Genomic DNA, 26,771 nt, shown 5'->3' with positions numbered 1-26,771 from the left:
GTGTGTGTGTGTGTGTGTGTGTGTGTGTGTGTGAGAGAGAGAGAGAGAGAGAGGGAGAGAGAGAGAGAGACAGGTGCAGGGCTCGTGTCCGCACTCGTGTCTTCAGCCTTCCCGGCCGCTGCTCCTTCGCCGCCCTGAGGTCCGGCCCGGAGCCGCTGCTGCCGGCAGGGCGGCGGGGGAGGCGCCCAAACCGCCTGTGGTTGGGCCCCAACCGAACTGCCAACAGTCCGTGTTCCAGAAAGTTCCCTTCCCTTCTAACAGCTGTTGCCTTGTTCCCCGGCCCCACGGCCGTGGGGGCGGGAGTGAGTGTCCCGGGACCAGGCGGGGGTTACTCTACAGGAGAGGAGGCAGCCCCTCGCAGAAGACCCCGCGACCGCAGCGCGTGATGTACGTCTCCCCGGACTTGAACTGCAGCCCTAAGGAGGGGCGCCCGAGATGGGCGCGAGTCCCGGGGGGAAATAAGGCAGGAGCAGGCTCAACGCTGGCCCGTGAGATGGGCCAAGTGTGCGTTTATGTTGGGTTGTAAAGAGAGCACAGATCATTTAAGGGAAAGGGATTATCGTTTTATGATTTTATTTGTTTTAATAAATTAAAAGACATGTCGAAGAAGAGAAAACGGCAGAAATTCCGGCCTCCGTGCCCCGGGAGGCAGAGGCCCTTTGCAGGGCGGATACACGGTTATTAGTAGCTGCGGTGCTGGGCGCACGGACGGACCGGAAGCTGCTCCGGCGGGGTGCTCGGGCCATCTTCCCCGTAGCTCAGATCGCTGGAGGCAACCAGGTTGTCTTCTTCTCGAAAACTATGTTCGAGGCTAGAGCGTCGGTCCTGTGAGTGCCACCATGCTGGTGGAATGCAGGCCCCGGCGATGGTGTACCCCGCCGTCCCCCACTCTGCTTGGCCTCCTGCGGAACAGGCAAGCAGGAGTCTTCCGTTATGCGTCGCTGAGTACGATGTTGGGGCCTACACGACGTAGGCAATACAAACTATACGCAGAGCAAAAAGGACGTTTTCCTCCCCCTGTTCGCCTGGCCCCTTCTCCCACACCTTCGCGGAGAAGAGCTTGACAGGCCCCTGGCCCAGCGCAGACCCGCGGGAGGTGCTCCAGCAAGCCGCGTCCACAGCCCCGCTCGAGGCCCGCCGGGAGCCCAGCACTGAGCCTTCCATGGACACACTGGGTCGCAGGCGGCACGCAGGCGGCGCTTAACTTCTGTTTGGACAGCTCTGGTCGGAACGTCCGGGACTTGAAGAGGCAGGAGGCCCCAGCAGCACAGGGCCTCCATTGCTCAGAGCTCAGCCCTGCTCCATGTCCCCACGCAGCCTTCCTGGCTCCGATTCCTCGTCTGTAACCCGTGGGCGAATGAATGTGTGCACGACCCTGGGAACGGGGCCTGGCATCAGCTGTAAGGGTGTGTGCTCCTCTTCGTTCGTGTGTGGGTTGATTTCAAGTGTTAACCAGCCCTCGAGCTGTTCACAGTGAGCGCCCCTTGCAGGCAGCGCTGCGGCCAGTCTCCTAGACATTCTGCAGGTGCACGGGCGCCAGCGGGTCTGGGGGACGCTCCCGGGTTTGTGCTGCTAGTGGGATCCGTGCAACCCCGAAATGGGAGGAGGTGGCTCTGAAGAACCGGATTTTTGTTCATGGAGAATAGAATATATAAATTTCACATCTTTTATTATGTTTTTATTTTTGGAAAACTTCCGTAACACAATTGACCGTTTTAACCATTTTCGCGGGTACAGGGCCGTGGCATTAAGTACATTCACAATGTCTTGCAACTGTCGCCACCATCCGTCTCCAGAACTTTTTCATCTTCCCAAAGTGAAACGGTCCCTATTCAACACTAACCCTCCATTCTCTGTCCCCCAGCCCCTGGCAACCACCGTTCTGTTTTCTGTCTCTACAATTTTGTCTACTCTCGGTTCCTTTTGTAAGTGGAATCACACAGTATTTGTTTTTTTTGTGTGTCTGGCTTAGTTCACTTAGCAGAACCTCAGGTTTGGTCCATGTTGTAGCAGGTGTCAGATCTTCATTCCTCTGAGGCCGAATAACATTCCGTGGGACGTACAGACCCCATTTCGTGGATCCACGGATGTGTCCTGGCCCCCGGGCCTGTTTGCACCTCTGCGGTGAACACGGGGGGTGAACACCTGTCCCGGTTCCTGCTCTCCGTCCTCGCGGGGACACAGCCAGCAGTGCAGCTGCAGGATCACCTGGTGACTCTATTAGCACGCGGTTTCGGGGCTCTACGCCTATGAAACGCCACAATCCGACCACTTGTGCCTCTCCGTGTAGGACCGTGCCTTTGCCCCAGCCCCACGTGGCCATATCAATCTCTTTTGCTTTTGCATATTGATATGGGAAAATATTTTTATTAATTTGAATTTCTCATAAGCTGTATTAAACATTTTTTAAAAGTCTCATCAGAGTCCTGTGTAATTCTCCTTCTGTTAACTGTGTGTAATGTTTCTACTGCTGGCCCGTCAGGCTCCAGGTTGAAGGCCTTCTATTGATCTGAAGAAGAGCTTTAACAGTTTGGAAATCAGTTATTTGTCATCTGTTGCAAATATTTTTTTCCCAGGGTATTTAGATTTTTGCTTATTTTAACATTTCTGTATGGGTAATTTTATTTGTCTTCTGTGGTTTCTGGGTTTTCTGTCTTACATAGAAAGTGCTCCCATTTGAAGGGCCTAAAATGGAGAATTCATGGAAGTTTCCAGGTGATGTGAGTGGAGAGCCTCAGGCCCTCCCCAGCTCATTCAGGGAAGACCCCTCCCATACTCCCCACAAAGGACTGAGACGCCTTCTCTGAAACGGTGGCTGGGGGCTTGGACTCGGAGACCCAAGCAGGGACTTGGGTGTGTGTGAGCAAGGAAGACTAAATGAAATAGAACATTCTTTCTACATCAGGGAAGTTCTGTTTTTACAAACTTTTTATGTATCTGAGTAATAGGCTCTCTTCCCTCCTCTCTTTCCAAACAGAATTGCCAGAGCCTCTTCTGGAGAAAACCCCAGCCCAGACCTCAAGATGCTGACATTTGGTAAAGAAGAGGGCTGGACGTTTTATTTTGTAATGTTTCTTTTCATCGAAGAAGTAGAGATCCAACTTGATTTCCCAACACCATCTTTTCCTGTTGATCAAAACGCTTTTACCATATACACTAAATCCCTTTACTAATCGGTTCCACAAATACTTACCGGCATTCTTTTACGCGCCTGCAACTGTTCCAGGCACCCGTGGTGCAAACAGTCGATGGAGAGTAAACAGAATACGTAAGTAGATTACCTTGTGTCTAGAAGGAGTTGGGGGCGGGGCGGCAAAAGCCAAGGCAGTACAGGGGGAGGGGTGGAGGAGAGTGGGGTGCCACTGTCAATGTCAGGGAGGCCTCATGGACACAGTGATCTGTGAGCAGGAGGGGAACTGGCCTGCATGTCTGGAGTTCAGGACAGCCCATTCAAAGGCCCTGGGGTTGGAGTGTACCTCGTGTTGGAGTCACGGCGGGGGGCCCATCTAGTGGAGGTGGTGGTAGTGGGTGGGTGAAAGGGTTGCAGAGAAAATTAGATGAAGTCAGAGAGTAAAAGGGGGTCTAGATAGTGTAGGGCCTTGAAAGCCATTTTAAGAATGCAGGGTTTTATTGAGGTGAAGCGGGGAGCATCTGGAGTGCCTTGAACAGTGGTGTGCCACGATCCCAGTGGAGAGAGATCGCCCACACTGCTTGCAGCGAGGAGGAGCAGGACCAGGGAGACCAGGTGGATGATGGTGTCTGAGAGTGGAGGCCAAGAAATGGTCAGAATATTCTGATGGATTGGATGTGGGGGTGAGAAAGAGAAGAATCAAGGGTATTGCACATGCGATGGTCACCCGACTGCCGGGGGGAGATGTTTGCTGGGCAGTGGGACACTCAGGCCTGCGGTCCAGGAGGGGGTGTGGCCCCTCTGCACAGAGCTGACACGTGAAAGCCCAGAGCAGGGAGGGTCTACAAGGCAGAGGCCCAAGGATGGAGCCCGGGAGCACCCCCAGGGAAAAGGTCAGGAGTAAGCAGGGACCAGCTCTCCAGCTGAGAGGAAGCCCTGGAATGTTCTGCCAGTCAAGGCAAACCGTCAGGGAGGAAGGGCCTATGGGATTAGGGGCTGCCTGGAGGGGGTCTGTGTAGGCCCCTCCGTTGGTCCCTCTGCACGGCTGTCATGCTCGAGCCGTGGAGCCCGTGCCAGTGCCTGCCCCACTTCGTCGTACGTCATCACCCTGCACTTCCAGACTCTTCCCGGCCGCTCCTCAATGTTTGTTTTTCCATCTGAATTTTAGAATCAGATTACCTAGTTTTCTCATTAGGATCCTCTTAAGCCTAATTTAGTATCTCTGTAACCGCGTTTCTACCCAGGACGTCTTTCCAGAAATAATGAAACACCAGCTAGAGCAATAGTTCTCAATTGGGGAGTTGTGGGGAGACATCCTGGAGAAAGTGGTGTCGCTTCTGCGCTGGTACGTAGCGGGGAGAGGCCAGGGATCCTGCTGCACCCCGTGTACAGGGCACACGACACCCCGCCGCAGGGACTCACGGGCTCTGTTCCGAGCGCCGCACTGGACACTCGGCCTCACGCCGTCCTCTACGGCTTTTCCTGCTAAGTGGTTGGGCTGTTTGATGGGACTCAACCATCTCAACTGCTCTGGAAGAGCTTTAAGGGTTGATGATACCTCGTATTGCGGAGATTTCGTGTTCTCTTCAGCTGCCCAGTCTCTGACCCCTTCCTGTATGTAGGAGACCGCTGGCGGCGGCCAAGGTTCCAGCAACGTCACGGAAGTGAAACAAGCCAGACACCTGCTTTTCCAGTGACCTTCCATCTGAAATACAGGTCGGGGACTCACGTTCCCTGTCAGATGCCCTGGCAGGGACCAGGGCTTCCACGGGGGGCACAGGGCCAGTCCAAGCGACAAAGGCTGTACGTGGCAGGATTCATTCGGTGGTGGCAGTAGGGCCGTTCTGAGGCGAGGTTCGGGTGCTGCTGTTGACTGCCTGACACAAAGCCTCGTCTGCCCCACAATTCTGTGGGCTTTTAAATACCCTTTCGACACCGGGTCCCATTCTGTTGCTTGCCACCAAGAACCCTGGCTGGTACGGATTCGTCATACCGCGAGAAACCCCGCAGGCCAAGATGTTCACCAGTGCCTGAACTCAGCTTTTCTACAGAAAAGTGTGAAACTTTCCGTGTCAAAGTATCCAAGTTTCCTACCCCAAACCCCTAGTAGGGATCCTGACTATGTCAGGACCGGGGAAAGGGAAGGCCCACACTGGGGGACAGGCTGTGGGCTCCGGGGGAAACAAGCTGGGCTTTAGAAGGCGGCTTTAACACACACGTATTTATTTTGCCCTAATGTCGGTTCTTTAGGAATCAAACGGCTTGGTGACCAGTAGTATCAGGCCAGTGCCTGAGAGTCTCTGAGGTCCACGTGAACACCGGGGTCACGCGGAGGGAGGAGCCCATGCCCACCCGTGAGAAACGGGCCGAGTGGAGAAGGGCAAACGCCGCACGGCGACTCAGAGCAGCCCCCGGAGCGCTCAGCGAGGGGCGGCTTCAGACACGTGCCTCAGCCACGGCCACCTGCTTGCCCGGCTGCCTTCTGGCCGCGGGAAGGGCCCACGGTGCCCTGCGTCTGGAAGCAGAGCGGCCGCCCAGGAGGCCCACGCGAGCTGTTGGGCCGCAGAACCAGGGTGGGGGGTGGGCTGGGTCCTAGGGGTGCCACTGAACAGAGCTGAGTCCGTTCCATCCCACGGCTCCCCGGGAGCCTGTGCACACGTTCATGAGAGCTGCGCACAGGAGGGCGCGGGCTTCAGCAGGGGAAGGGCAGTGCGGAGGACGGCCGGCTTACAGAAACCTAGGCTGGGAACGATGCATGCCACCAGGCTTCGGCCGACCCCCTGCAGCCCTCCCTCTTCTTCCCTGGCAGCGGGACCCCAGTTTTTTAGGTATCTGAGGGCAAGACTCCCAGGCCCAAAGGATACACCATAATCGGTCTCTCTGGGGGCAGATCTCTATGGATTTTGTGGGGCTTTAAGCTTCCATAACGGGAGTGAAGGGAAGCTTTTTCTGAGAAAGACTGTAATATTTCATGAATACAAAATTAGGTGTAATGTACCTTTTTATTTATAATAAAAAATTAATTACAAATTTAGAAAAGCTAACAGATTCCACCCATCACAAAGTGCAGGTGACAGGCTTTGCACTAACAGGTGGTCAGTCAACGCCTTTTCTTCCCCGTGTTTGGCAGCTCTGTCTCTGGTCACCGCTCGCCAGGACGGCGATTCCATATACGCGCACAGCGTCTCCAGCACGCCTGATCCAAAACGTCAGTCTCCCCCGCTTCACAGCTTGTTTGGTAACAGATCATTCTAGAGCTGTTGTCAGATCTCTGACAGGTTCGTCCCAGACCCAAGCTGGAGGTCTTGCAAGGATCCCCCACACTCCCGCAGGGCCGCTCTCCGGGGCGCAGGCCACCCTGCTGCTGGGCCACGGCCCCCGGGGGGCACAGCGTTCTTGGAAGCTCTCCCTTCACGGCAACCTCACCGGACTGGGCGGCGACGTTGCCCCAGCCCCGATCCCCTCAGCGGGGGCCCGGTGCACCCAGCCGCCCCTGCACTGCCGGGCGGGGGGGGCAGTACGAGTGCACAGGGACACCTTTGCCAGTGCAGCTAAATTCTCATCACAAATTTTACAAGAACAGATGCTCCTGGGAGCACGGTGCTGGGGCCTCTCCCAGGGCCTGTGAGGGGCCAGGCCGCGGAAGGCCCTGAAACTCAAAGCTCGCTCATGTCCTGGTCAATCTGCCCACGGTCTTAGCAACTCCACTCAGCCGTGGCTGGGTGTGCCCGTGACACAAGGGCAGGGCTGGTGCGGGCTGCCGGGAGAGGCAAGAGAACCTGCTGTCCCTTTCCTTCTTGGAGGCTGTCAGGAAAATCTCAGCTTGGCAGCTTTCCCGAACTTAGAAAAGCCAGAACTCCACGGAAGCCAACCTGTTGCTGAGAGGCTGAATTAGCCACCTTTCCGGGTTTTCTGTGTCTGAGACCACCAGGTGTCTTCCTTGTGGAAGACACTCGTCATTGGATATTCTGCTGGTGGAAGCTGGAGGCCTCTGCCTGACAGACACTATGGTGGAAAGAAACCCAGTCCGGTAAACCCCACGTACAGCCTCTGGGTCTCAGCCTCTCTGCTTGACGTTGCCTTAGGCCTCAGCGTTCTGAGCTCTCCAGCAGGGCCACAAGGCTCAGCGGCCTGCAGGGCCTTCACGTGCATTCTCACTAGAGCCCATTGCTAGCTTGAAACCTACTTCTCTGAACTTAAAAAAACTGAAAGAACCCACATGTCGACTTGCCCCCCAATCCAAGGCAACTGGAAGAGGAGGTGGAATTTACTAACCACTTCTCAGTCTGCTCCTGAGTTTCTCTGCCCCGACTGGGTTTCCTCTGCGGTGGCTGGATGTGGGCTTGCTCAGGAGCACAGGGAGCACAAGGCACCTGTCTTCCTGGGTTGTCAAGGGGAGAGCGTCACTTCCTACCCTTCCGCTGTGCACTCCCCCTCCGTTTGCACTTTGGGAGGCTCCTTCCTCCTCAGAGAAGTGAATGGAATGAAGCAGTAACCCTTCTGAAGTGGTCAGCATGTGCCCACACTGAAGACCAGGGCCTGCCAGGGAGGCTTCGCAGCCGTCCCTCCAGTTTGGGGAACAGTCCTGCTTCCCTTTGTTTCCCCCTGTGGAGCATTTCTCCCCTTGTTACTGACTTTATCAAGGGGCGGAAGGGCAGTAAACAAACCAGTGCCTGCTGTCCCCTTGGTGAAAGCCTTCACGGTCAGTGAGGGTTCGCTGCAGACACAAGAACCGCCTGGCTGCCAGGAGTTCACCGGGGTGAAGACTAAAGCTCTGCCAGATCAGATAGTCTGGTCAGGTGCTGACTCAAACGTCCAAGGCTTGGGAGAACTTAGAGGCTTTGTAAAGGAATGGGAGATACTACAAACAGGCTGAGGTAAGGCCAGGACAGGAAGGAACCTTCCAGAAATGCAGCTTCAACAGTCTGAGGTGGGTAAGAGTCTTGAGACTGTTTGCTGTGAAATGCAGCACGAATGAACTTCCGGTGGAAGCACACCCACGAAAGGAGCTCGGTTCCCGACGGGCACTCACGTTAGGGATCACTCAGGCTACCAGACAACGGAGCCCCTCCTTCCTGCCCGCACAGGCTGGTCACACTTCCAACGGCAAACAACACTGAAGAGATGTCCTCGACTCCAAGTGAAACCTACAGCTCATTTTTCAGCTACTACACATTTTGATGAAGCCTTTTTATGTGACAGTAATAATGGCGGTAGTTGTGTCGACAGTATTTTACCAGAACATTGCTCAAACTGCAACATTGCTCAAAAGGCAGGCTGGGGTCAAAAATTCTTGAATTTTCCAGACCTTTAGGTGGATCCATATGCCAAAACACGAATGCCCCTAAAACCACCACCTCTAATCCAACAAAATGTTACTCATACCTCAAACAGGAGCCCAAACTGAGGGCAATTCGGAGATTACGAACACATAAATCAAAGTGGACACGAAGTCCTGACTGACTCAACCGCGAGAACGCACACAGAAAAGCACATAATCAATGCATATTAAGAATAAACCTGAAAGGGGAAAATTTTTAAAATTGATATGAAGTAAATACTGGGGTTACCGATTCTTTATTAGAAATTTCTAATTCCCAGGGTACCTGGGTGGGTTAAGCATCTGATTTCGGTCATGGTCTCAGGGTCCTGGGATCAGGCCCTTCCTGCCTCTCTCTCTCCCTTGCCCTTCCACCCACTGCTCGTGCTCTCTTTCTCAAATAAATAAAATCTTAAAAAAAAAAAATTTTAAATTTCCACTTTGGTTAACTAGATAACTGATACGTAATCTCTTCTAATGTTTCCAGAACATGTCCTATACTCTCTGCTGTCAGCCATCCTTGAGGTCACACGAGCTCCTTTGGTGGCAGTAGTTAACAAACAGAAAGCAAAGAGAGTTAGCACTGGAAGTGGCTTTACCCCACTGGCAAGCGGGGCTGCCCTCCACAGCAGGCAGGCTGGTGTGCCCACCACTGAGCAGCGGTCCTGGTCGCTACCACTTCGCTCTCAGTCTGCAGCGGGCTCTGCTTCCCTTCTGAGGTGCCCGAGAGACTCCTCGATGAAGAATTTCTTAGGGAAGCAAGACAGTGTGGCTTTATCTCAAATGCCTGCAAGTCAAAAGAAACACCAATAACATGACTTCTGAAAAATGAGACCTGTGGAAAAGGACTAAGTTACTTTCTAAATTGATCAGTGGTTCATGACCCATTTCTTGGTCCAAAGACTGTGAACCACTCAAATAACAGTTGTGTATCTTGGTTTGATATGAGGAAAAACGGAAATAAAAATCTGGTCTCCTATCTAAGCCTTTTCTTTAGTGATTCTCTGGCAGCTGGGCTGAGCAGGTGGGGAACGCTCTGGGAACCATCCAGTCATCAACAATAAAATGGACTGAGTTTGGGCTAAAGAACCTGTCTTCTCGCTTCATAAAATATGTACTAGCAGATCTTGCCAAGATGTCTATGGCTCATTCTCAGCACTCATTCCACGAAGAAATGGTCTCCTCATCACATCACGAGGCCTTGGGGAGCCTGGTCCCTGCATGGCTGTGCCGACCATGCGCAGCTCTGCAAGGAGCTCTCTGGCCAGTTTTCTCGACCTCGGGGCTTCCATGCGGAGATGATCCCATCTGTACAAGGTCTGGTCAAGAAAGCCAGTCATGTCATGGGCTATCTCATCACTTGGAGCCATCTGAAATGAGAACAGAGGAGAAAGAAAACTAAAACACTAACCAGACAGATTCATCTCTTGGTCCAGTGAACCAACCACACCCATCCTTCCCTGAAAAGCAGCTGCCTTCCTAGCTTCGAAGGGCTCTGGTTTTGTCTGCAAGGTGATCAGCAAAGCAAGTCTGTCCTCAGAGGTTGGCCATCCAATGAGCAGAGTCATTTCCTCACGATCATCCTCTTTGACAGAATGGCCCCAAACCCACAAAGGTACAAATAAGCACCGCATTTCCTGGAATGCCAGTCACAAGCTGGGCGATTATTTGCCGAGGGGAGCGAAGACAAGTGAACGTGCCGCGGCCTGACTGTCTGCAAAAAGCTCACATTAATATGAGAACTGGAAACGGCTGGAAGGAAAATGCCACCTGTTTTCACACAAACAGCTTTATAAATGGCATTCTTGGGCTAGCGACCTGGGCCCACTTGTTTTTTAATAGACATCTAAGGTTTTAACACCTGATTCTCAAGGGAAGCAGGAAATGCAGGAATTGTTAGCTCTGCTAAATACAGCCTCAAGGCATTCTTAGTTGTTGGTGCCTAAGTATTTTCCTAAGAATTTCAGCTCAGCAAAAAGGGAAGGGTGAGAATCTCACAACTGAATTGCGTGAAGAATTTACTGTGAGTGTTTCAGACACAAGCACATTAAGGGCAATCTATATATTCACTTGGTGTGGGACATTTTCTACAGACCCCCCAGTCCGATATTTAATCAGCCATAGCAGCCAAAGGGCGGCTTCCCAAGACCCCCCAGTCCGATATTTAATCAGCCATAGCAGCCAAAGGGCGGCTTCCCACCCATCTCCACACAGGCCTTCTGGTAGGGTGGCCGCCACCCTGGCGCACTTGGACAAGCCCTTCAATCCAGGGCCACCACCTCTGATGGGCAGTTGAGGCAGATGTCCGGGCAGGCCACCAACCTAGGTGGGGTTCACTGTGGCTCTTGGTGTCCATATTACTCCGTGGTTTTTACTCAGAATCATAGATGCTGTGGATGACCTCTGTCAGATTCAGTGTGTCTTTGTGGATGAAACTGCGTGAGCCTCCCTGGGACACCTTAAAAGCGTTAATACTTCCTAGACCCCAAGTGCAGGGAGAGTGCCAGAGACCCCAGGGGCTCCCCTGGGCTGTTAGTACTGCGGTGGCATAGCCGTAACAGCTGACTGTGCAGGCTGCCGCCCTGACCTTGTGTCACCTTCACGCGCCAACATGGCCTCTGCGCTGTCACACTCAGGTGTCCAGTCACGCAGGCCTGTCTCCCTGCAGCCCAGGTGGGCAGCCTGCACTGTCGGCTGGGGAGCATCTGTATAGAGACGAAATTCATTTGAGTTCAACAACTATACAACTGAACTCTCTGTTTCAGATGCTAGCTAACTTTTACCTGGAACTGCTGTGGTCCAGCAACAGAGACGGCAGGAGGAGAGAGAAACATGAACTCGGGACAGGACAGGAGGCAGGAGAGAGTGAGCCTCAAGGGCAGGAGGAACCCCAGCACCACCCGAGCTGCTTTCGCCTCATCCTAGTCAAAGAGGCACAGAGCAAGTGAGCAGGGAAAGAACCCTAGTAGCCGGAGGAGCAGAACACCAGGCATGAAGGGGCAGGGGTTCTGAGGAAGGAGTTCAGTGGAAATTCCCAGAAGCCTCAGACGGGCAGAAGCTGATTACTGGGGCCTGTGCAGGAGCCCAGGGGAGCAGTTTGTAGGGCGTGTCCTACAGCGGAGGCTGGGGTGTGAGACCATGAGGGAGGCCACAGCCTTCAGACAGGGCTTGGACACGCAGCCCCTGCTGTCTGCAGCCTGGAATGTGTGCAGCTCCCCAAAGCTGATGCTGGGATAAGAAGGATAAGACCAGGGCACTGGCTCAGCAGCTGCTCTGCTTGGGCCTGAGTTCGCATCAAAGCAGGGTCAGGGCTGGGGTCCTAAGGGCTGCTGGAAGAGAAAGGCCAGCCCACCAAAGCCAACACTTCTACCATTTGGCCACCACCTGCTCCCAGGCCAAGCAGACCTGGCCCAGGACTCCTTCCAGGGTGCTCTCAGAGAAAGCGATGAGATAGGGGGGATGAGGAGAAACCCATGAGAGGCCAGCACTGTGCAGAGGACTCTTTCCATCCGTCCTGTCTGCACCAGCCAGGATGCCTTCAACCTGTCATGAGGTCACTGCAGGACACCTTCCAGTTAGGAAGTCTGGTACATTACTAAAAATAGTTTCAAAACCCCCCCAAGGACAGTGTCCGCGAGGCTCTCTAGACCATGAAGGATGGGCTCCAAGGTGCCCAGACAGCACCTGCTAAAAAGCCAATGTGTAAAGAGAACCATTGGTGTTTTCCCTTCAATGACTTTTTTTGCAGCTGAGTGGACTTATGATATTTTATGAAGATGCACTGGAGTTTTCCAACTTCCCTTAGCCTCAGGGGTAGGTCAGCAGCACTAATGTATGACTAGGACGGGACTGTTTTGTGGGAATGGGCTGCCCAGTTGAGGCAACAAACCTGAATTCATGACATACTCTAGGCTCCTTATTCACAGCACATTCTCTATGGGAGAGACTCAAGGATGATCCATTCTGAATGTGGACTGTTTCCCCAGAATGGGTGGCTATGCAACTGGAATAACCAGAGGAGCATTCGCTGGGCCACTTTCTTCCTCTCATACTCCATGGGCAGGGCCAGGCCAGCCATCATCTCCATGGCCTGTGAAGCAAGGCAAACTCCACATGGGCCTGCTTCTCCATTCCCAAGGTTATAGGACAGGAGATGAGCAGAACAGGAACTCCCTGGGCAGAAGGACGGCACAGGCTCCAGGAGGAAGAGCTTAAGTCCCAGATGCCAGGCTTGAGAAGGCTCCCTCAGGGCAGAAGCTCCATCCATGGGAGGGCATGGGACAGAGGTCAGAGATCAGGTGAGAAAAATACCATCAATGCTTTCATGATTCACAAGTGCCTGCTGTTGACTTATGTTGAGAAATAACTGAAATATCCTATTAGTTTCAGGCTTCCATCATAGTGATTTGATATTTTTATATGTTACAAAATAATCCCTGTGTTGTCTAGTTATCATCTGTCATCAAAGTTATTATAATAATATTGACTATATTCCTTATGCTATCCATTACATCCTCATGGACTTATTTTTGTTTTTTAGATTCCATATGTAAATGGAGTTGTATGATACTTGTTTTTCTCTGCATGACTTATTTCACTTAGCATATACCCTCTAAGTCCATCCATGTTGTCACCAATGGCAAGATCTCATTCTTTTCTATGGCTGTGTAATATTCTGTTGTGTATATAGACCACCACTTCTTTATCCATTCATCTATTGATGGACACTTAGGTTGCTTACGTATCTTAGTTATTGTAAATAATGCTGCAATAAACATGGGGAGTATATATCTTTTCAAATTAGTGTTTTCGTTTTCCTTAGGTAAATACCCAATAGTGGAATTACTGGATGGTATAGTAATTCTGTTTTGAAATTTCTGAGGAAACTTCATACTATTTTCTATAGTAGCTGCACCAATTTACATTCCCACCAACAGTGCATGAGGGTTCCTTTTTCTCCACATCCTTGCCAAGACTTGTTTTTCTTGTCTTTGATTCTAGCCATTTAGACAGGTGTGAGGTGATATCTCCTTGTGACTTGGATTTGCATTTTCCTGATGGCCAATAATATTGACCATCTCTTCTTCATGTCTGTTGGCCATCTGTATATCTTCTTTGGAAAAATGTCTGTTCAGGTCCTCTACCTATTTTAAATGGATTATTTGTACTTTTGGTGTAAAGTTGTATAAGTTCTTTATATATTTTGGATATTAGCCTTTTATCAGATATCATTTGCAAATATCTTCTTCTGTTCAGTAGACTGTCTTTTCATTTGTTGAAGGTTTCCTTTGCTATGAAAGCTTTTTATTTTGGTGTGATCCCAATAGTTTATTTTTGCTTTTGTTTCCCTTGTCTGAGGAGATATATCTAGGAAAATGTTGCTACAGCCAATGTCAAAGGGATTACTTCCTATGTTTTATTCCAGGAGTTTTATGGTGTCAGGTCTCACATTTAGGTCTTTAATCCATTTTGAGTTAATTTTTGTGTATGGCGTAAGACAGTGGTACATTCTTTTGCATGTAGCTGTCCAGTTTTCCCAGGACCATTTACTGAAGAGACTGTCTTTTCCCCATTGTAGATTCTTGCCCCCTTCATCATAAATTGACCATATAAGAATGGGTTTAGGGGGGCGCCTGGGTAGCGCAGTCGTTAAAGCGTCTGCCTTCGGCTCAGGGCGTGATCCTGGCATTCCGGGATCAAGTCCCACATCGGGCTCCTCCGCTGGGAGCCTGCTTCTTCCTCTCTCACTCCCCTGCTGTGTTCCCTCTCTCACTGGCTGTCTCTCTGTCACATAAATAAATAAAATCTTTAAAAAAAAAAAAAAAAAGAAGGGGTTTAGGAGAGCCTGGGTGGCACAGCGGTTAAGCGTCTGCCTTCGGCTCAGGGCGTGATCCTGGCATTCCGGGATCAAGTCCCACATCGGGCTCCTCCGCTGGGAGCCTGCTTCTTCCTCTCCCACTCCCCCTGCTTGTGTTCCGTCTCTCGCTGGCTGTCTCTATCTCTGTCGAATAAATAAATAAAATCTTAAAAAAAAGAAAGAATGGGTTTATTTCTGGGCTCTCTATTCTGTTCCATTGATCTGTCTATTTTTGTGCCAGTACCATAGTGTTTTCATTATCATAGCTTTGTAGTGTATCTTGAAATCGGGGAGTCCTACTCCTCCAGCTTTGTTCTTTCTCAAGATTGCTTTGGCTATTCAGGGTCTTTTGTGGTTCCATACACATTTTCAATTTATCTGTTGTAGTTCTGTGAAGAATACTACTGGTATTTTGATAGGGATAGCACTGAATCTAGACATTGCTTTGGATAATATGGATATTAATTCTCCCAATCCATGAGCATGGTATATCTTTCCATTTGTTTGTATCATACTCAATTTCTTTCATCAATGTTTTATAGTTTTCAGAGTATAGTCTTTCACCTCCTTGGTTAGTTTATTCCTAGGTATTTAATCTTTTTGGTGCTACTGTAAAGGAATTGTCTTCCTAATTTCTTTCTGCTACTTTCTTGTTAGTGTACAGAATGAAACAGATTTCTGCATATTAATTTTGTATCCTGCAACTTTACTGAATTAATTTATTCCAATAGTTTTTCTGGTGGAGTCTATGGTTTTCTATGTGTATCATCATGTCATGTGCAAATACTCTAGAGTTTACTTCTTCCTTTCCAAGATGGATGTCTTTTATTTTTTTTCTTGTCTGATTGCTGTGGACAGGGCTTCCAGTACTATGTTGAATAAAAGTGGCAAGAATGGATGTCCTTATTTTGTTCTCAATCTTAGAGGAAAAGCTCTCAGTTTTTCTCCATTGACTATGATGTTAGCTGTGGGCTTGTCATATACGGTCTCTATTAAGATACCTTCCATTTAAACCTACTCTGTTGAGGGTTTTTATCATAAAGCGTTGTTTAATTTTGTCAGATGCTTTTTCTGAAAATACTAATATGATCATATGATTGCTATCCTTTGTTTTGTTAATGTGGTATGTCACAATGACTGATTTGCAACTGAACTATCATCTCCAGAATAAATCCCACTTGGTCATGGTGAATGATACTTTTAATGTATTGTTGAATTTGGTTTGCTAATATTTTGCTAAGGATTTTGCATCTATGTTCATCAGGAATAGTAGCCTGTAATTTTTTTTTGTGGTGCTTTTGGTTTTGGTATGAGGGTAATATGCTGGCATCATAGAATATATTTGGAAGTTTTCCTTCCTCTTCTATATTTTTGGAATGGTTTGAGGAGACTAGGTATTTTCTTTAAATGTTTAGAAGAATTCACCAGTGAATCTGTCTGGTGGTAGACTTTTGTTTTTTGGGAGTTTTTGATAACTGATTCAATTTCATTACTAGTAATTGGTCTGTTCAGATTTTCTGTTTCTTCCTGATTCAGTATGGGAGGACTGTATGTTTCTAGGAATTTATCCATAGGTTGTCCAATTTGATCTCATGTAATTTTTCATAATAGTCTCATAATCCTTTATATTTCTGTGGTTTTGGTTGTTACTTCTTTTTCTGATTTTATTTGGGTCTTCTCTTTTATCTGCTTAAAGGTTTATCATATTTGTCTATCTTTTCAAAGAACCAGCTCTTGTTTTCATTGACCTTTTTGTTTCTTTTCTTTTTTTGTCTCAATTTCATTTATTTCTGTTAACTTTATTATTTCCTTCCTTACACTAACTTTGGGCTTTGTTCATTTTCTACTTCCTTTAGGTGTAAGATTAGATTGTTTGAGATTTTTCTTGTTTCTTATGGTAGGCTTGTATTGCTATAAACTTCCCTCTCAGAACTGCTTTCACTGCATCCCAAGGATTTTGAACCATTGTTTTCATTTTGTTTCTATGCATTTTTCTGTTAGCCTCTTTGATTTCTTCATTGACCCACTGGTTCTTTAGCACCATGTTGTTTAGCCTCCATGTGTTTTTTTTTTTTTTTCATTTTTTTCTTGTGATTAATTTCTTGTTTCATACCATAGTGTTTGGGAAAGGTGCACTGTATGATTTCAATTTTCTTAAATTTATTGAGATCTGTTTTGTGGCCTAACATGTGATTTATCCTGCAGAATGTTCTGTGTGCACTTGAAAAAAATGTGTATTCTGGTGTTTTGGGGTATAATGTTCTGGGTCATTCAAAGACACTATTTCCTTATTGATTTTCTGCCTGGATGATCTAGTCATTGGTATAAGTGGGCTGTTAAAAAATCCCCTACTGTTATTGAATTACTGGCAATTTCCCCCTTTATGTCTGTTAATATTTGCTTTATGTATTTAGGTGCTTCGATGTTGGGTGCATAGATATTTATAATTGTTATATCCTTTTGGTAGATTGATCCCTTTTCATTACATAATGCCCTTGTCTTTTGTTACAGACTTTGTTTTGAAGTCTATTTTGTCTGATATAAGTATTGCTACTCTGCCCTTTTCTCTCTCTCTCTCTCTCTTTTGTTTCCATTTGCATGGAATATCTTTTTCCATCCTTTCACTTTCAGTCTGTATGTGTCTTTAGGTCTGAAGAGAGTCTCTTGTAGGCAGCATATACAGGTATATATGCATTGCCATTTGTTGACTGTTTTCTGGTTGTTTTTGTAGTTCTTCTCTCTCTCTCTCTTAAAGATTCTATTTATCTATTTGAGAGAGACAGAGTATGAGCAGAGAGAGAGGGAGAAGGAGACTCCCTGCCAAGCAGGGAGCCCGATGTGGGGCTCAGTCCCAGGACCCTGAGATCATGACCTGAGGCAAAGGCAGACGCCCAACTAACTGAGCCACTCAGGCACCCGGAGTTCTGCTCTTTCCTTTCATCTCTTGTTCTCTTTCCTTATGATTGATGGCTTTCTTTAGTGTTATGCTTGGCTTTCTTTCTCTTTATTTTTGTATATCTATTGTAAGTTTTTGATTACTGACCACCATGAGATTCATATGTAACATCGTAATTATGTAGCAGTCTACATTAAGTTGATAGTCACTCAAGTTTGAACACATTCTAAAAGAACTTCATTTTTACCTTCCCATCCAATGTTATACATACTACTACTTTTTGCTACTTTTATCTCTTAACCTTCATACTAGCTTGGTGATTGCTCTACTATCTTTACTATATGTTTCCTTTCACTCATGAAATTTTTTCCTTTTATAATTTTCTTATTTCCAATTATGGCCTTTTCTTTTCCACTAAGAGAATTCCATTTAACATTTTTTGTAAGACTGGTTTAGTGAGGATGAACTCCTTTGACTTTTATCTGGAAAACTATCTCTCTTTCAATTCTGAATGATAATCTTGCCAAGAGAGTATTCTTCCTTGTATTTTTTTCCCCTGTTCTTCCCTTTGAGTCCCTCATATGTTACTAGTTGCTTCTCTGTTCCTGCTTTTAAAATTCTCTCATCTTTAATTGCTGACATGTTACTTATTGCACGTCATGGTGTAGACCTCCTCAAGTTCATCTTGTTTGAAACTCTCTGTGCTTCATGAACCTGGATGTCTGTTTCTTTCCCCAGGCTAGTGAAGTTTTCAGCTATCATTTCTTCAGATAAGTTTTCCAACCCTTTCTCTTTTCTCCTCTGGGACCCCTATAATGCAAATGTTTGTTCACTTAATGTTGTCTAAGACACTCCCCCCTTTACCTCATTTTTAAAAACTCTTTTTTCTGCTCAGCTTGGGTGTTTTTCCATTACCTTTTAGATCATTGATCCATTCTTCTGCATCCTCTAACCTACTGTTGATTCCCTCTAGTGTATTTTTCACTTCAGTTGTGTATTCTTCAACTCTTGATTGATCCTTTTTTTTTTAAGATTTTATTTATTTATTTGACAGAGAGACAGCCAGCGAGAGAGGGAACACAAGCAGGGGGAGTAGGAGAGGAAGAAGCAGGCTCCTAGTGGAGGAGCCTGATGTGGGGCTCGATCCCAGAACGCTGGGATCATGCCCTGAGCCGAAGGCAGATGCTTAATGACTGCGCCACCCAGGCACCCCTTGATTGATTCTTTTTTATATTTTCTATCTCTTTGTTAAAGTTCTCAGTTAAAGTTCAGCCACTCTTCTCCTCATTCTGGTGAGTATCTTTATAATCATTACTTTGAACTCTTTATCAAGTAGATTGGTTATCTCCATTTCATTCAGGTTTTTTTTTTTTTTTTTCCCCTGAGGTTTTGTGCTTGTTCTTTTGTTTGGAACATATTCCTTTGTCTCTTCATTTTGCCTGACTTTCTGTGTTTGTTTCTATGAATTCAGTGGTATAGTTACTTCTCCTAAACTTGAAAGAATGATCATCTTCTGTGTAGACTGTGTGTGCCTGGTGACTTTGACTGGATGCCTGGATCTGTGTCTGGTGTAGGCTGGAGGTTCCAAAATGCTCTGTGCAAAGGGCCCATGATGGGACAGCAGAGGCCAAGGTGGGAATGGGCTGGGAGGGCCTGGGGTGCTCTGCACTGAGGGTATCTTAGCAAGTCATCTGGAGCCACAGTAGTGCTGGCCTGCATTTGTGTCACTTTAGTGAGATGGCTGGAGCTATAGTGAAAGATGACTAGGGGTGTCCTGGTCTGCATTGTGCTGGGTGGGAAGGCTTTGGCTAGTACAAGCTAGAAGCCCAGGCTCACTGAGGTGATAGGTTGGCTGGGGCACCTGGACCCTGTTCCCATCCATGCTATCAAGGTGGGGGGGGGGATGTAAACCATGATGCTTGCCAAGCCCTTTGATCTAGAGAGAGTCTGCCCCTGCCCAATGACTGGCAAGGTTCTAGGGATGGATCCTTTATAGTCCAGTTGCTCTTTTAAATCACAACATTTTTCTCCTTTCCAGGGTGTCTGGAGCTATGTGGGCTAGAGGCATGGGGCTTGCTGAGGTGGCAGGCTGACTTTGGTGCCCAGAACCGGCTCATGTGTGTGCTATGAAGGGGAAGGGAGAACATAAATCATGGTGCTCACCAGCCCCCCTAACCCAGAGCATTCCAGCAGCAACCCCACTGTTTAGTAGGGCTCTAGGGCTGGCTCCTTTATATTTTAGTTGGCCTTTTAAACCATAGCTTTTTTTTTTCTGTGCCCCAGGGCAGACAAATCTACTCATGGTTCCTCAGTACTATCCCTCTCCACTGTAGCTCACACTGTGTGTGTGTGGGGGGGGTTCCCTTCATTACTGTGTCTCCATCTTTCCTACCATTCTCTCTGTGGTCTATCTTCTGTTGTGCAGAAGCTGTTCAGTCAGCCCTCAGTTCTTCAGGAGGAATTGCTCTATCAATAGGTACAGATTTGGTGTGTCTACAAAAATAGGTGAGTTCAGCATCTTCCTACATTGCCTTCTTGGACCAGAGTTCATGACTTAATTATTTTATAACTGGAAGTTAGTACCTCTTAATCCCCTTCACCTGTTTTACCTCCCCCACCCTCAACAACCACCACTCTGGTAACTATCAGTTTGTTCTCTGAGTCCGTTTCCATTTTATTTTGCTTTTTCATTTGTTTAGTTTTTAAGGTTAAAAAAAATTTTTTTAAACAGCTAAGGACATTTTATCTATCTATCTATCTATCTATCTATCTATCTATCTATCTATCTACTTTAAGTAAGCTCTATGAGGCTTGACCCCAAGATCAAGAGTCACATGCTCTGCCAACTGAGCCAGCCAGCTGCCCATTTTGTTTTTTGATTCCACATATAAGTGAAATCATATGGTGTTTATATTTCTTTTATTTGTTATTATTTTTAAAAAATCTTTCTTATTTCACTTAGCACAATACCCTCGAGGCCTATCCATGGTGTTGCAAATGGCAAGATTTCATTTTTTCTTTTCATTTTGTATGGCTGAGTAATATTCCATACACATAAACACATCCTTTTTATCCTTTCATGTACTGATGGACACTTATGTTGCTTCCATAGTTTGGCTATTATAATGCTACAATGAACATAGAGCTGCATATTATCTTTTTGAATTGGTGTTTTCGTTTTCTTCAGATAAATTGCTGGATTGTACAGTAGTTGTATGCTTTTTAAGGGACTCCCATATTATTTTCTACAGTGGCTGCACTAATTTACATTCCCATCTGTAGTGTGTAAGATTCTCTTTTCTCCACATTCCTGTCAACACTTACTTTGTCTTTTTGATAACAGCCCGTCTGACAGGTGTGAGGTGATATCTCATTGTGGTTTTGATTTGCGGTTCCTTGATGCTTAGTGATGACGACCATCTTTTCAAGCATCTCTTGGTCATCTGTATTTCTTTGGAAAAAATGTTTAAGTCCTCTGCCCATTTTTTTATCAGGTTTTTTTTTTTTTAAGTTGTGTGAGTTCTTTATATATTTTGGATATTAACCCCTTATCAGATGTATGATTTGCAAATATTTCCTCCCATTCAGTAGGTTATGGTTTCATTTTGTTGATGGTTTTCCTCATTGTGCAAAAAGCTTTTTAGTTTGATGTAATCCCGTTTATTTTAGCTTTTGTTTCTCTTAGCCTGAGGAGACTAGTTCAAAAAAATATTGCTAAGATTGATGGTGAAGAGCTTACTGCCTATGTTTTTCCTTCTAGGAGTTTTATGGTTTCAGGTCTTATATTCAAATCTTTAATCCATTTTGAATTTACTTTTACATGTGGTATAAGACAGTGATCCAGTTTTCCCAGCACCATTTATTAAGTGTCTTTTCCGCATTGTATATTCTTGCCTTCATTCTTGTAGATTAACTAACCACATAGGTATGGATTTATTTCTGGACTCTCTAGTCCATTGATCTGTATGTCTGTTTTGTGCCAATACCATACTGTTTTGATTATGATAGCTTTGTAGTACAGTTTGAAATCAGGGCACGTGTCACCTCCACCTTTGTTCTTTCTCAAGACTGCTTTGGCTATTTGGGATCGTTTGTGGTTCCATACAAAATTTAGGTTTCTTTGTTCTAATTCTGTGAAAGATGCCATTGGTATTTTGGTGGGGATTGCAATGAATCTGCAGATTGCTTTGGGTAATAATTTTTTTTTAAGATTTTATTTATTTATTTGACATAGAAACAGCCAGCGAGAGAGGGAACACAAGCAGGGGGAGTGGGAGAGGAAGAAGCAGGCTCCCAGTGGAGGAGCCTGATGCGGGGCTCGATCCCAGAATGCTGGGACCATGCCCCAAGCCGAAGGCAGATGCTTAATGACTGCGCTACCCAGGCGCCCTACTTTGGGTAATAATTTTAACAATATTAATTCTTCCAATCAATAAGCATAGAAGGTCTTTCCATTTATTTGTGTTGTCTTCAATTTCTTCCATCGATGTCTTATAGTTTTCAGAGTACAGGTCTTTCATTTCTTTGATTAAATCTATTCCTGCAGGGTGCCTGGGTGGCTCAGTCCATTAAGTGTCTGCCTTTGGCTCAGGTCATGATCCCAGGGTTCTGGGATCAAGTCCTGCATTGGGCTCCCAGCTCAGCAGGGAGTCTGCTTCTCCCACTCCCTCTGCCCTTGCCCCCTGCTTGTGTGCGTGCTCTCTCACATAAATAAAACCTTTTAAAAAAAGTAAATTTATTCCTACACATTTTATTCTTTTTAATGCAATTGTAAATGGGACTGTTCTTAATTTCACCTTCCGATGCTTCATGATTACTGTATAGAAATGTAACCCATTTGTTTCTGGTAATTTTGTATCCTGCTACTTTACTAAATTCATTTATTAGTTCTAATAGTTTTTTGATGGAGTCTTTAGGGTTTTCTAAATATAGTACCATGTCATCTGCAAATGGTGACAGTTTTATTTCTTCCTTACCAATTTGGATGCATTTTCTTTTTCTTGTCTGATTGCTATGGCTAGGACCTCAAGTGCTATGCTGAATAAAAGTGGTGAGAGTAGCATCCTGGTCTTGTTCCGAATCTTAAGAGAAAAAGCTCTTATCCTTTTTTCACCATGGAGTATAACGTTAGTTGTGGGTTTGTCATATATGACTCCTATTATGTTAAGGTACATTCCTTCTATACCCACTCTGTTGAGAGTTTTTATCATAAATGGATGTTTAGTTTTGTCAGATGCTTTTTCTGCATCTATTGAGATGACTGTATGATTTTTATGCTCTGTATTGTTGAATTTGTTTTGTGAATATTTCATTGAGGACTTCTGCACCTACATTCATCTGGGGTTCTGGCCTGTAGTTTTCTTTGTGTGGTGTCCTTATCTGGTTTTGGTGGCCTCATGAATATGTTTGAAAGCATTCCTTCCTCTTCAATTTTTTGGAATAATTTGAGTAAAGTCACTATTTATTTATTTATTTATTTATTTATTTATTTATGCTCTGTATTGTTGAATTTGTTTTGTGAATATTTCATTGAGGACTTCTGCACCTACATTCATCTGGGGTTCTGGCCTGTAGTTTTCTTTGTGTGGTGTCCTTATCTGGTTTTGGTGGCCTCATGAATATGTTTGAAAGCATTCCTTCCTCTTCAATTTTTTGGAATAATTTGAGTAAAGTCACTATTTATTTATTTATTTATTTATTTATTTATTTATTTGTTGAGAGTGAGTGGGGAAGGGGCAGAGGGAGAGAGAGAGAGAGAATATTAAGCAGGCCCCGCACCCAGCATGGAGCCCAACGCAGGGCTTAATCTCATTACCCTGACATCATGACCAGAGCTGAAATCAAGAGTTGGTCGCTTAACTGACTGAGCCAGCCCAGGAGCCACATTTGTTCTTTAAGTGTTTTGCAGAATTCACCTGTGAAGCTGTCTGGTCCTGGAATTTTGTTTTTTGGGAATTTTAAAATTACTGATTCAATTTCATTACTCGTAATGAGTCTACTCAGATTTTCTATTTCTTTGTGATTCGGTCTTGGATGGTTGCTTGTTTCTAGGAATTTATCCATTTCTTCTAGGTTTTCCAATTTGTTGGTATTTGTTTGTAGTAATCACTTATAATCCTTTGTATTTCTGTGCTGTCAACTGTAATTTCTTCCATTTCTGATTTTTTTTATTTCAGTCCTCTCTTTTTTTATGAGTCTGGCTGGAGGTTTTTCAATTTTTTTTTTTTAAAACCAGGTTTTAGTTTCATTGATCTTTTCGTGTGTGTGTGTGTGTGTGTGTGTGTGTGTGTGTGCGTGTGTGTGTGTGTTCCTCCCTCTTTCATTTTGTTCTTCTCTTTGTAGTTCCTTTAGATATAAAGGTATAAAGTTAAGGTTGTTTACTTGGGATTTCCTGTTTCCTGAGGTGGGCCTGCATCGCTATGAACTTCTCTTTCAACTGTTTTTGCAGCATGTCATAAAATTTGGAAAGTAGTTCCCATTTTCATTTGTCTCATGGTATTTCATTTGTCTCAGGTGAAAAAAATGCCTACAACACTCTCATGATTCAAAAGTGCCTGCTGCTGACTTTTTGAAATAACTTTTAATTTTAGAACAGTTTTATATTTATAGTTTCCTGAAAATACAGAGAGATCCCGTATCTTCCACATCCAATTTTCCCAGTTAACATCTTAAATTATTATAGTACATTTGTCACAATTAATAAACCGATATGGATACATTTTTATTAACTAAAAGCCAAACTTTATTCTGATCGCCTCAAATTTTTTTGTTCCAGGATCACATCCAAGATGCATTATATTTAATTTTCATGTCTCCTTATGCTCCTCCTCTTGGCTGTGACAGTTTCTCACACTTTCCTTTTTTTGATGACCTGGACAGTTTTGAGGAGTACTGGGTAGGTATTTTGTTGAATGGCCCTCAACTGGGGCTTGTTAATTACTTTTCTCAATATTAGACTGGGGCTACAGGTTTTGGGGAGGAAGACCACAGAAGTGCTATTTTCATCACATTATACTAAAGGTACCTACACTCAACATGACTTATCACTGTTCATGTTGACCTTGATCACTTGGCTGAGGTAGTGGCTGAAAAATGACTATTATAACTTATATGTGGCCAGAGATAAAATGTTAGTTGGTACTGAGGTCTACAGACACATGGACATTTTTTAGCTCTCACTTATGAAGTTCATCCACCCTAAAGAGACTTGAAATTAAGTGAGGTATGCACTGTATAAAAGTATACAATAGATTTTGTGCTGGGATGGGCCCTGAGGAGATGGCACCCAGCATGTGTAACAGGCAAGTACTCTTCCGCTCTTGGCAGTGCCCAGGCTCTTGAGAGGCCTTCTGTCTGAACATGAGAGGCAGGACTGAAAGGCTGGCTGCTGTGGCCTGCCTGCTTCATGCTGAGTGTTCTACTAGGACTGAGGAGAACCTCCTGAGTGCTGGCTTCTGAGGTTCTTGGCAGTCCCATTTATCATTGGGACTCCCCTCATATTCACATTCAAACAGAACCTGCCCGGGGAAGGGAGCAAGAGGGAGTTCTCTGGGTGCTGGGAACATTCCTTTCTTGATTTGGTTGCTGCCTGCATAGTTATTTTTGGTTTATGAATATTAATCAAGCTATACATTTTCTTTATGTATATTATATGTTAATAAAAAATAAAAACAAACGCAAATAAAAATTCTAAGAGCCAGCATGTGGATGCTTTTTAAATTTGCTCTTTTAACCATTTTTAAGTGGACAATTCATTGGCATGAAGTAAATTCATAATACTGTACAACCATCACTAACCATCACTATTACCCATTTCCAGAACTTTTTCTTTATCCCCAACAAACTCTCCATCCCTCTCCCCTGCCCAGCTCTTGGTAACCTCTGTTCTACTTCTTGTCTATAAATTTGCTATTCTAGGTACCTCATATAAGTAAAACATACAGTATGTGTCCTTTTGTGTCTCACTTATTTCAGCATAATGTTCTCAAGGTTCATCCATGTGGTAGCATGTATCAAAACTTCATTCATTTGTAGGGCTTAAAAATATCCCATTGTATGTACCGACCACACTTTATCCGTTACCTGCTGATGGACTCTTGGGTTGTCTGCACCTTTGGCTATTGTGCATAATGCCATTATGAACAGGGGTGGCTAAGTGTCTGTTTAATTCTAAAATTCTTTTACACAGAAATACAATTGCTGGATCCTATGGTAATTCTGATTAACTTTTTCAGGAACCATTAAACTCTTCCACAGTGGCTGTACAATTTTAATATTCCCAACTGGAAATACAGGAGACTTCCAATTTCTTTTTCTTTTTTTGAGAGTTCCAATTTCTCTACATCCTCACCAACACTTGCTCTTTTCCGCTTTGTTTTGTTTGTAACAGCCATCCTAGTGCATGTGGAGTATGACCTCATTGTGGGTTTTGATTTGCACTTCCCTAATGGTTAATAATGTTGAGCATTTTTTCACGTGCTTAATGGCCATCTGTATATCTTCTTTGGAGCAATATCAATTCTGATCTGTTGCCCACCTCTGATTTAGATTTTTGCTGTTGCTGAGTTGTAAGAATTCCCAATATATTGTGGATTCTAAACCCTTATTAGAGATACGATTTCCAAATATTTTCTTCCTATTCCATGAGTTTGTCCTTTCACTGTCTTACTAATACCTTTTGAAGAACAAGAGGTTTTAATTTTGATGAAGTTCAATTTATCTATTTGTTGTTGCTGCCTGTGCCTTTGGTGACATTATCCAAGAAGTCACTACCTAATCCAATGCCATGAATGATACTCACTTTGGACTTGGACCACTCTTTACCCCTCATGTCAGCTGGGTTTCAGGAAGGAATTCATTGTAATTGGCAAACATTTTTTTTTATATTAACAAACAAAACTCTCTGGATTGCTACAGTGAACACATCTCACCGAAGTCTTGTTCCAATTCATGAGGAGGATGGGAGTCATGCGATGTAACTGAAAGAATAAGTACATGGGGACACAGAAGACCCAGTTTGGCTATGGGCCCTGGCAGCAAGCTGTGACCTAGAAGAAGTCACCTCCTTTCTCTTCCATGTCATGAAGGTGTTGCAAGGGGTGGGCTCTGGAGTCCCAACTGTCAACTTCACTGCCTGTCCATCCATGTTTGGATAGCACCCTGGTACACACACTTGTCAAAGGCCAGACCCTTGGGAAGACAATCCACCTCTTCCCTGGAATGTGAGTGAGACTGAGCATGCTAGAAAAGGGGAGACTTACAAGGGCGATGACTTCCCGGGCATTCACATGGCCTCCAGGAGCCCAGAGCAGGAAGTTCAGGAGGAGGCGCCTGATCAGCTGTTGACACAAAGGTGGTCTGGGGTCTCTGTCTTGGCTCTCTGCAGCTGCTGCCTGCAAATCCTTGGCTGAGAGAATCGGACTTCTGAGCAGCTTCTTGAGGCGGCTGAGCACTGCCTTTACCTCTACCTGGGAAGTATAATTCAAAGGTGAGAGATTAGGGAAAAGTCAGGACATTCATGGTTCTAGGATTTATTTGGGACTTTGAAGCAAGCCCCCAGAAAGAGGAG

General features: G+C 45.6%; 2 protein-coding genes across 9 annotated transcripts in view; one reads left to right on the top strand and one right to left on the bottom strand.

Annotated features, from left to right (window-relative positions):
• The window catches only part of AOPEP (aminopeptidase O (putative)), a 348,963-nt gene extending 345,815 nt beyond the window's left edge, over positions 1 to 3,148 (top strand). The window contains exon 17 of the mRNA XM_040620156.1: positions 2,978 to 3,148. Coding sequence (XP_040476090.1) covers positions 2,978 to 3,040 — 63 coding nt within the window. The 3' untranslated portion in view covers positions 3,041 to 3,148. The remainder of the gene's footprint in view (positions 1 to 2,977) is intronic.
• Positions 3,149 to 8,692: 5,544 nt separating this feature from the next.
• Positions 8,693 to 26,771, bottom strand: part of FANCC (FA complementation group C) — a 265,947-nt gene continuing 247,868 nt past the window's right edge. For all 8 annotated transcript variants that reach the window (XM_040620151.1, XM_040620150.1, XM_040620149.1 and 5 more), the window contains 2 exons: positions 26,464 to 26,670; positions 8,693 to 9,820 (listed from right to left, as the gene is read on the bottom strand). In XM_040620151.1, coding sequence (XP_040476085.1) covers positions 9,590 to 9,820; positions 26,464 to 26,670 — 438 coding nt within the window. In that variant the 3' untranslated portion in view covers positions 8,693 to 9,589. The remainder of the gene's footprint in view (positions 9,821 to 26,463; positions 26,671 to 26,771) is intronic.

This window comes from Ursus maritimus, unplaced genomic scaffold, assembly GCF_017311325.1.
Source record: "Ursus maritimus isolate PB19 unplaced genomic scaffold, ASM1731132v1 scaffold_34, whole genome shotgun sequence".
In the NCBI taxonomy this organism is placed as follows: domain Eukaryota; kingdom Metazoa; phylum Chordata; class Mammalia; order Carnivora; family Ursidae; genus Ursus; species Ursus maritimus.
The sequence above is the reverse complement of the archived record's forward strand: the minus strand, read 5'-3'. Positions and strand labels throughout refer to the sequence as shown.